General features: G+C 37.6%; 1 protein-coding gene across 1 annotated transcript in view; it reads left to right on the top strand.

Annotated features, from left to right (window-relative positions):
* The first annotated feature begins 408 nt into the window (after positions 1 to 408).
* The window catches only part of EGFL6 (EGF like domain multiple 6), a 64,655-nt gene continuing 53,674 nt past the window's right edge, over positions 409 to 11,389 (top strand). The window contains exons 1-2 of the mRNA XM_074192707.1: positions 409 to 485; positions 6,311 to 6,423. Of these exons, the coding sequence (XP_074048808.1) occupies positions 409 to 485; positions 6,311 to 6,423 (190 nt within the window). The remainder of the gene's footprint in view (positions 486 to 6,310; positions 6,424 to 11,389) is intronic.

The following is an 11,389-nucleotide window of genomic DNA, read 5'->3' as shown; positions in this document are numbered from 1 at the left end:
GAAGAGCACATTCTAGAGAGATGATCGATTATCTGCGAGAGGCGGGTCCCAGGCCAAAGTTTGTAGCCCGCCCCCCCCTCTCTCCCTCCCGCTCGCCCGCCCCCCTCTCCTATTCCCCCGGAGCCTGAGAGGGCTGGAGCTGCGGCGGGTGGTTCTGTCCCGGGCTTCTGCTGTCCTGGCTCCTCTTGGCCCGCAGTCCCGGACAGCGCCGGGTCCCGACTCTCCTGCCCCTGCCTGGGTCCGCTCCAGCTGCTGGACTCCAGGGCCGTCCGGTCCAGCCGACCGGGCTGTACGGCGCCGGGCCGGCCCGGGAGGAGCCCCGGGAGGAGCCCGGGGGGCTGGCCCAGTGCAGAGAGCATCACGAGTCGGGCGTGGAGAGGAGACAAGAAGAGCCACCGCGCCTCCGCGATGCGGGTATCCCCGTGCCCAGCTCCGGCCCTCCTGCTCTCCTTTGTGGCAGGTGGTCTCGTTCACGCGGCAGCCAGGTGAGTGAGCGTCTGCCCAGGAACAGGCTTCCGGGCCCGAATTGACTTCTCTATTCGGTCCTTTTGTTCACCCTGCCATTTTTTCCCTCTCGTAGTCTTTGGAAGCATCCAGGCTGGGAGGGTCTCCGAGGGAATGAGTGAATGCCCACTGTCATTTCTTCCCGGGGCCATGTGGCCTTTCTTTCTCCCTTCAGACTCATTCCTATCTTTCTGCACTTCTCTGGTTTCCGAAAGGATGCTCTTCACAGTAGGAATGTAGCAACATTTTCAGGGAGATCCGTCTCCCGGCTGTTCAGCTGGTGATGTTTCATTCTTTACACAATTTTGCTAGGCATTGACCAGTTGTCAGCATCTGGTTTGGGGAGGGACAGGAGAAAAGGAAGCGCCGTGTTGGGGACCTTAAAGCAGTTTTGAACAAATAAGTCAGTTCTTTGGTACTCCTTTGCTATCCTTGGCCAAAAGAAAGAAAGAAAGAAAGAAAGAAAGAAAGAAAGAAAGAAAGAAAGAAAGAAAGAAAGAAAGAAAGGAAGGAAGGAAGGCAGGAAGGAAGACACCAAAAACCTGTTTAATTCACGTTCTGTTCATCATAACTGCCAGATATAAAGAAAGCCTCTGTCCAGGGATTCAAAATCCCACAAGTTGGCTTAATGACCACATCTCTTAAACCTGGAAGGCCACTCAGAGGAGAGAGTAAATGTAGAACTTATTAGTCCTTATTAGGATCTCAGAAGCCATCTAGTTCACAGATAAAGATACTCAGGGCTGGAAGAGAATCAAAGGCAAGATTTGGATCCAAATCATATGAATTCAGAATCAACACTTTTTTTCCTCTCCAGCACATTAGCCTCCAATGCAATATTAAGAGCACTGGATTTGAAATCAGAACTGTATCTTGCAGAATTTGACATGATTCTCCTTAAAGCACTGTCCATAGATAAGTTTCTTAAAGGTCCTTGGAAGATTGAGCTCTTGGCATGTAGACCATCAGATTTTTTAATTCATTAAGTTATAAGAAAGAACATTGAACTTGGTAATGGGTCCTTTGTTCTCAAAGAGGACCATGGCATCAGGAAGGTGATGCCATGACAAGTAAGTGGATTGGATTTAAGCGAGGGATTAAGTGTGTAAAGTCACCAACCTCACTTTCTTCTTTGGAATCATCTGGGTCCAGTAGCCAGATATGGCTCAGGATACCTGGAGATGACTCCTGGATGCAGTGGAAGACCATGGCCATTTTAAGCTAGGTTCTTTAACAGGTCTCAGTTGTCCAAGGCAAAGTCTATTCAGTGATTAAGGCATGGTAAGAAATGAAGTAAAGAATGGTCTCTTTTTCCTAGTCAAAAAAAAATCAGTCTGGGAGGGGAAGATCCTCAGCATTTCTGGGCTAGTGGAAATGAAGGAACTTGGATTGAAATCTTAGCTACACAACATGTATTAGCCTTGTGATATTAGATAAGTCACATAAACATTTAGTAGAACCCTTTTTAAAAAAAATGAGGGAGTTGAACTTCCAAGATCCTCCTTCACACACTTGTATGGTTCATCTATTCATTTAACAATAAGTAGATGTTTTATAAAGAAATGAGGAAACTAGGGGTGTCTAGGTGGCGTGGTGGATAGAGCACCTGCCCTGGAATCAGGAGTCCCTGAGTTCAAATTCAGCCTCAGACACTTAATAATTACCTAGCTATGTAGCCTTGGGCAAGCCACTTAATCCCACTGCCTTGCAAAAACTACAAAAAAAAAGAGGAAACAAGCATTTATTAGCACCTATTGTGCTTTACACATTTTATTTCCATTTGATAAGCAATCCTAGGATGTAGGTACTTTTCTTATTCTCATTTCACAATTGAAAAAACTAAGGCAATCAAAGATTAAATGACTTGCCCAGCGTCACACAGCTAATAAGTATCTGAGGCATAATTTAAACTCCAGTCTTCCTGATTCTAGACTCAGCACCCTAGCCACTGTGCTACTTGGTTGCCTCATAAATAAAAGGCAAATTGTGTTAGAATGTGATTATAGATTTCTATGTTCTTCTATGATAAAATATATTGATAGACATAGATTTCAACTAATCTTCAAAGAGAAAAATTTTGTACATATATCCTCCTAGGTAAGAGGGATGATATTTGTGAAGATTTCACTTTCAAAGTGCCACTGAATTAAATGGAGAATCCATGTCAAATTCTGCAAGATACAGTTTTCAGGGATGTAAAGTGGTTTATTTGCTTAGTATCAAGTTCACGAGCTGGTATGCTTAGTATCAGCGAGTGGAAGTATCTCTGTTCCAACATGCTTAGAACTGTCAGGTAGTCACCGGTCACTGGCTTTTCAGGAACTGCATAAGGGACCAGATTTTATAAACTCCAGATTGAAGTTATGAAAAACACATTGACATAGAAGGCAAGGGCGTCTTTGTAGAGAGCTGGTAGAAGTTGATTATTTCTTAAGGTTTTACACATTATATCACAAACTTTTTCTGCTACATGGAGATGATATTGCATATAAGTATACCATTTCTATGTAACTTTTCACCACAAATTAGGTGACCTTTTGAGTTATTTGTTTCATACATTAAAAATATTATTATGAGGTGTCCATAAGTTTCATCAGCATGCTAAAGGGGACAGTAGTACAAAAAAGGTGAACTCCTTTTTAAGATTATGCATTAATCAGAATAAGATTATGTATTAACTTGACCCTAATGAACCAAATATGACATTAATATGTGACCTTGACCCTGGTGCTATCCTCTGCTGCTTAAGTTTTGGAACCTTCAGATCACTTAAGATGTGAAAACCTTGAAGCAGAATTGCAACTGGGGAGAATCAACTAGGGTTTTGCCTTAGTATACTGACATCTGGGAGACATTTGTTTGCTCCTTCCCTTCCTATGCCAGTCCTAAGACCCATCATTCCTGCACTTTACAATCCTCTCTCATGTTGTATGTCTTCACAGCTACCCTACTTACCCTCACGTGGTTCCAAGAACTTACCACTTTCCTGGGGCCCATCTTCCCCAGCCTAATGTTTGTCCTTTCTTCTCCCCAAGACTGGTGAAAGGTAGAATACTGTGGGGAGCGGGTTAGCCAAATCACAGGTGCATAAATTAGATTGATGTTTTGAGTAGAAATTCCTCACTTTTTTGTGGTGGCCCACTTTTTTTTCATGATCCTTTTTGGCACTCTGATAAAACCTATGGATGCCTCATAATAATATTTTTAATGTATTAACCATAATACATAGGATTATTACAAAGGAAACCAGTTATATTGAAATGCAGTTATCAAAATATTTTTAAAGTTTAAGGACACCAGGTTATGAATCTTTGGTTAGAGTCATTTCCTTCCTAACACAGACTTGTTCTAAACTTCTATTTCCTTTAAATTTAGATATCAAAATGAGAGCTAAAGGAAATCCAGAGCTCAGGTAAAGATCCTGGTTTTATTTCACTGGGTTTCCTTACTAGGATTTTTGAGCATTTATCCTTGTTAGACACCTGATGTAACCATTTTTCAAGGAAATAATACAGCAAAATTGCCCTGAAGTCCTAGAAGCAGAGGTTAAAATAGAAATTGAACAAATTTACTGGTCACCTCCTAAAAGAGATCCCAAAAGAAAAACTTCCAGAAATATTATTGTCAAATTCCAAAACTCCCAAGTCAAAGAGAAAATACTAAAAACTGCCAGAAACAAACAATTCAGCTACTATGGCTCTATAGTCAGGATTACACAGGATCTGGCAGCACCTAAATAAAGGGCTCATAGGGATTGGAATATTATATTCCAGAAGGCAAAAGATCTTGGTTTACAAACAAGAATCAAATACTCAGCAAAACTGAACATCCTCTTTCGGGGGAAAAGATTAATTTCCAAACTTTCATACTGAAACAACAAGAGCTGAACAGAAAGTTTGATCTTCAAGTACAGGACTCTGGTGAACCATAGAGGGGGATGGACAAAAAGGACTAACTATGAGGAACTTAATGATGCTGAACTGTGTATGTTCCTGCATGGGAAGAAGATACTGATAACTCATATAAACTTTTTAATTTAGAAAAGCTGTTAGAAGGAGCACATATAGACAAGGCACAGGAAGGAGCTGAATATAATGGTATAATACTTTTAAAAGAGTCAATGGTTGATAAAGGAAAGTACTGGGAGGAAGAAAAAAGAGAAGAAGGGGCTAAAATATTTCACATAAGAGTCAAGAAAAAGCTTTTTCAATGGAGTGGAACGGGGAAGGCAAGGGAGAATGAGTGAGCTTTCATTCTCATCAGAAATGGCTCAGAGAGCAAAAACATACACACTTAATAGGGTATAGAAATGTATCTTACCCTAGGAAAAAAAATGAGAAGAAGGGGATGGGATAAGGGGGAATGGGGGGAGGGAAGGTGATAGAAGAGAGGGAAAATTGTGGCAGAGGGAACTCAGATACAACACACTTTTGGACAGGGACAAGATGAAAGGAGAGAGAGAATAGAATAAATGAGAGTGGGGGAGGAATAGAGTGGAGGGAAATACAGCTAGTAATAGCAACTATAGGGAAAATATTGAAGCAACTTCTCTGGTGGACTTATGATAAAGAAGGCAACTCACCCCAGAGACAGGGCCATTGGAATCTGAACACAGACTGAAGTACATTTTTTTCTCTCTCATTATTCTTGAGGTTTCTCATCTTCCTGGGGGGGAGTTTATGTTTACTTTTATAATAAGATTATTGTAATAATACAAAATAAATAACCCCTCCCCAAAAATTAAAATGTATTTAAAGTTCATGTATACTTTATATTTGCCTGGTACCTCCATCCACTAATGTGTTCCTTTGATGCCACAGGGATGGGATCAAGGGGAAACCCAAATTCTGAAGACCATGTTAGTAATGTAAGCCATGACAGATCCCAGAGGGGTATTGAGTTTGAGACTTTATACCCATCCTCCAAGAACCAGTCCAGCTATATTCAGGGGTTCAATACCAAATTAGTCACAGAATTATGAAATTTTTGGCCATGGAAACTTTTTTTCCCCTTCTAACTTTTTTTATTGTTTTTTGAATTTTACAATTTTTCCCCCAATCTTACTTCCCTCCCTCCACCCCACTCCAAAAGGAAGTCTGATAGTCTTTACACTGTTTCCCCATAGAAACTTTTGAAAACCATTTACTATGCTGTAGTGGGATTGAGATTTACATTGGCAAAAGATGTATTCACGTCATAAAAATAACAACAACAACAGCAAGCAACTAATTTTTATATAGTATCTACTGTGTGGCAGACACTTTACTAAGTGCTTCAATTATCATCTCAACCACAATCTCAAAATCACAGATCCATGAAGGATTGATTAACATTGCCCCAACATATACTAGTGTGTGCTGTGGCATCCTCTGCTAAGCCTCAAATGCCACCTCCTCCATGATATTTCTTTGATTTCTCCCAATTCTAAATAATGTTTCCTCCTTCCCATTCAAAACTGTGTCTTCTGGCTTTCTTTCAACATTTTTTATGCTCTATTATTTTGTTTGATGTCTATCCATTTACACTTGTCTCCTGTTGTTGTCTGTAGTTCACAGAATACATCTTAATTGGTTTAATTTTTCTCCTATTGCCTAACATGATGTACACTTTATAAATTTACCAAATGTTATTTTGTTAAGCAACCAATCTGAGTAGTCAAGTAAGAGGAAAAAACTATCTTGGAGCTCCAATTGATTGCCCAAATTAACCAGATAATTATTCTCTCTTCTGTCACTTAATTGAGATATAGGCAACACAGTCCCAGTTCATAATTTATTCATTTTGATTCATGGTACTTTATCCACAGCTCAAGAAGTCATAGATCATTAGTATTTGCAGACCAGCCTGGGATCTGTCACTATGGCCCTAAACTTGAATGCTGCCATGGATGGAAAAAGAACAACAAAGGACTCTGTGAAGGTAATTTTGCAGACCCATTCCTCCTTGGTATTATGGAGGTCCATATAAGAAGCAATAGGGTTTCAAGAGATACCCAGTGGTAGAATGAACAACTTTTGACTATTGATTAGGTATAGAAGAAAAGGAATATGGGAATCAAAGATGATGAAAAGATTTTGAGCCTGGGCAATTAATGGTTTCATGAAATGGCAAAGTTGGTAAAGAAGGTTGGTCAGAAGAATTCACTGAAAATCCATAGGATTTAGCCTTCTATTCTAGCTAACACAGTGGAAAATACATTGAGGCCAAAGTCAGAAAGACCTGAGTTCAAATTCTGCCTCAGCCATGAGCAAGCTATTTTTTCACTCTTGGCCTCAGTTTCCTCATCTGTAAATAAAAAGATCAAAATCAATGGTTTCTGAGTTTCCTTTTGCCTATGATTTTAGGATACTTTGTGAAATGCACAAAAATGCCAGGAAAAGCACCCTATGTGGTCTCTTCCTCTCTCAAATTAGAAAAACACAATTAACCTAGACAGATGAATCTAGACATGACCCTTCTCAGCCTTTCCCAACTCTAGTGCTTAATTTTCTATTCTATTCTAGTGTTAATTATTTCTAATTTATCTTGAATATAACTTGTGTATATTTGTTTGGGCAACTAAGTGATAGAGTGTTGGTCCTGGAATCAAGAGGGCCTGAGTACACATGTGATCCTAGGCAAATCTCTTAAACCTGTTTGTCTCAGTTTCCCAATCTTTGCTAAGAAAACCCCAAATGAAATCACAGAAAGTGAAAAATGACTAACAATAATGTAGTTGTTTATTATATTCTTGGTTATATTTTGAACTGCTTGAGGACAAAGACTGTCTTTTGTTTCTTTTTGTGTCAGAAACACAGTACAGTATTTAGATATAGTAAGTACTTAATAAATGGTTATTGATTGATTAATATCTATTCTTTTATCCTAGTAAATACATTGAGTTTTATCTGAAAAAAAATGAAACTTAACGTTTTAATCCTTGGTGCAGATAGGTCAATATCTCCTATGAACTTTTTTCCAATTTTAATATCCTTATCCCAAATCAAGGATAATTTCACTAATAAACTCCAATCTAATCAGTGTTATTCCTGAAGCTCCATATCCAATTGAATAGGTCTCTAGATTATAAATACTCGAGGCAGTGAATTTATATCAAAAAGAAAAAAAGCAAATATTTTATTCTTATATTTTGATTATTAAATATGTGCATTTAATAATGTCAATTTCTCAAGTTGGCTTAAAGGAAGCAGTGTATTTTAAATTATTTTTACAATTCTGTCAAGTAAAATGTAAGCTAAGTATCAGAAATTTGCTTTAGGAGGCGTTCATTACCATGGGTTAGGAATTCCCATCTAAAGTTTCTAAGATTGTGGATAATAGAACAAGACTCTATGAACACATCTTTAGCTATCAATTATCATTTTCTTCTTCCATATCTTATTCTCCCCCCACAAAAAAAATCCCCTTCTTGATGCTATCCTCTTCTCTTGCCCCTAAATTATTGTTTTGAAGTTGAAAGGGATCTTGTCTAACCCCATCATTTCACAGGTGAGAAAATTGTTCCCCAGAAAGGCTGCTTCTTACCCAGTCATATAGTTAGTAACAGACTCATATTCCAGTGCTCCCCAAAACCTCCCCACCTAGCCCAAACTTACCTAAATACAGAGTTCAAGTCAAAACAGATCAAGCAATGAGGGAATATATATTCCCTCATTGCTTGATGTATATATATATATATATATATATATATATATATATATATATATATATATATATATATATATATAAATACATATATATACATATATATATAGTACCAGCCACAGAGTTAGGTCAGATTTGGATTTATTCACCAAATGATCTTCAGATTTTAATTTCCCTGAGTTTCAGATTCCTCAACTGTAAAATGGTAATAATGACAAATACAAGGCCTGTTCCACAGAATTTTGTTAAAGTTATATAAATCATAAACTATATAACTTTGAGTTATTGATCCCCAATAAATAGGAAGCAAAATCTTCCGCTCTGTTTTGTGATAGAATATTGGAAACACTAAGGATCATGAGATAAAAATATTTTGAAATTTGAAGATTTAAAATGAAAGAGAGATAAGTAGAGAGATATAAATAATACATAGTTAGATATAGGTAGATATAGATAGATGATTGATAGATATAGATGGAAAATGAACATAGGCAGATATAGATAAGTGATAGAATAGATAGAGATGATTTATAGAAAGAGAATTTAGATGTAGGCAGATATAGGTAGATGATTGATAGACAGATGATAGGCTTATTTATTAAGTACTTACTATATTCTAAACACTGTGCTAAGCACTGGGTATGCAAACACAAACAGCCCTCCCTAAAAGGAGATTACATTCTAATGAGAGAAGCTGGTACATTTGGAGGAGTATGGCACACAGATAGCCAGGATGTAAGGTAAGAAATTTGAATATGGGCAATGTAAGGCAACTGTTCTACAGTCAGAGTCCAGAATTATCAGTTCCAAAAGAAATCAAAAGATCCTAATGTTGAGATTGTGGAAACGATGGGTCAAGTGGAGAAAGACTGGCAGAGAGATGTACTAAATGATACTATTGTCACTGGAAAAAAATGTAGCCATTAGATTGATATAGACCCCTGTAAATACCATTTAACTTTACTTTAGAATCAACCTACAAACCTACAATCTTGAGGTGCAAACACATTGCAAGATGTAGGTTTTTTGTTTTCCCAGTTACTAAAGTGAAAAATATATATATTTCAAATTATATGGTGACTTTTTTAAGGTAGAAAGATAACATAAGGCACATACTTTGGAATCTCTCAAAGTAGCAATAATCATTTCTAAAATTATACAGACCATAATAGCTATTCTGATGAGTCACCTAGGACTATGTTTAAGCCAACTAATGAAGCAAACATCCTTAACATTTTTGTTTTACAGATCCTTTTGAACATCAGATGAAACCTAGGAACTCTTTCTCAGAATAGTGTTTCATATAGAATAAAATAAAATGCATAATCAGAAATGCAGGAATTCATAAGAGGAACAAAATAAAATGCATAGAGTTACTAAGGGAACAATTACATCAAAATACAGTTGTCAAAATATTTTTAAAATGAGTTCACAGATCTCAGATTAAGAATCCCTGCTATAAAGGGAAGCAGAACATAGTTTTATGCAGGCTTCCATTTGTAGCTGGAGAGGCACAGATGTGCTGTGTTAAATGAATCTTGAATTTGTGGCTAATAATCTAACACTATAATTACAAAAAAAGACTTGATGAATAAGATAAAAAAACACAAGGTCAAGGGTGAAAGTGAAAGATCATTATTTGATATCTTCATTAGAAAGGATCCTGAACCTTCCAACCCTACTTCTTGGTTCTAGTTTACAAATATATTTCATGGAATTCATCCTTTGAATCATCTTTTACTCAATTTTCCTGTTTGCACTTAACCACAAAATAATATGTTACCCAAACCACCAAATAATAGGGTGAATACCTCATTGCTGAATTGCTTGTTTCTAAGTCTGCTTGCAAATCCTAGGCAAACACAGTCAAAGATAAGCCCCAACTTTCCCTCTTGTTAGCTCTCCTTCAGTCTTCTATTTGTCAATAAGGGTAGTTCTGTCCTTGTTTTCAAACTTGCTTTGTTTTATTAAATCTTACTGTCAGGAAAAATAATCAAATATGGAAGAAGTATATATTAATGTTAGGCACATTTTAACTAAGCCCTTTACAAATATTTTTAAACTTTTTATTTGTTTTTTTTGATAAGGTAATGGGGTTGAGTGACTTGCCCAGGGTCACACAGATAGGAAATTATTAAGTATCTGGGGTCATATTTGAACTCAGGTCTTCCTCAGTTATTTTCAGTCATGACTGACTTTCTGACTCTATTTGGGGTTTTCTTGGCAAAAATACTGGAGTTGTTTCCTTTTTTCTTCTCCATCACATTTTATAAATGAGGAAACTGAGGAAAACAGAATTAAATGACCTGCTCAGAGGCAAACAAGTAATATCTAAAGTCTGATTTGAACTCAGGTCTTCCTTATTCCAAGGCTCTCTATCTTCTATACCACTTAACTGCCCTGACAATTGGGTCACACAACTACTAAATATCTTGGGCTATATTTGAACTCAAGTCTTCTTGACTCCAGTTCCAGCATGCAGTCCATACCCAAACTACCTGCCTCATTAAATATTTGCATTTAATAATGTCAATTTCTCAAGTTCATTTCTTCAGCTCATTAACATTCAACCTAAAGTGTTGGCTCTCTCAAATGTACCTGGGATAATTTGATTGGGCAAAAAGGAATGAATTTTGGAATTTCATCCAGAAAGTGGAAATGAAGTTTTAGAAGCCAGATAAGAGATTTTCTCAGAAGACCCCAAACAGGGGGTGGCTATGTGGTACAGTGGATAGAGCACTGGCCCTGGAGTCAGGAGTACCGGAATTCAAATCCAGCCTCAGACACTTAATAATTACCTAGCTGTGTGGCCTTGGGCAAGCCACTTAACCCCATCACCTTGCAAAAACTAAAAAAAAATTATCCCCCCAAAATCACTCCACTCAACCTTAATCTCATTCACATATACCCAAATTGACTGTTTTGTAAAGGTAAAAATCCCCTTACCATTTTCCTGATATTTCAATCAATAATGTATCTGAAGTTATGATAAATTAGGAAAGATAAATTTTGAGCTCAAAACTTTCACTTTTCTATGTATCATTGGTTAGCCTTATGTCCCTGTTTCTTTCTTTGCTTCCTTTATGAGTGTAGGAAACTCATCCACCCCCCCCAAAAAAAGATCACCCATTATCAATGAATGTGGGGAAAAGGTTATAAAGAGAAAAAGGGAGGGGAGGAGAGGGAAAGAAGAGAGTAAAAAGGAAGGATGGAGGAAAGAAGGAGAAGGAGGAGGAAGAAA

This window comes from Macrotis lagotis, chromosome 6 (assembly GCF_037893015.1).
Source record: "Macrotis lagotis isolate mMagLag1 chromosome 6, bilby.v1.9.chrom.fasta, whole genome shotgun sequence".
Taxonomy (NCBI): domain Eukaryota; kingdom Metazoa; phylum Chordata; class Mammalia; order Peramelemorphia; family Peramelidae; genus Macrotis; species Macrotis lagotis.
This window is presented reverse-complemented; position numbering and strand designations above follow the sequence as displayed.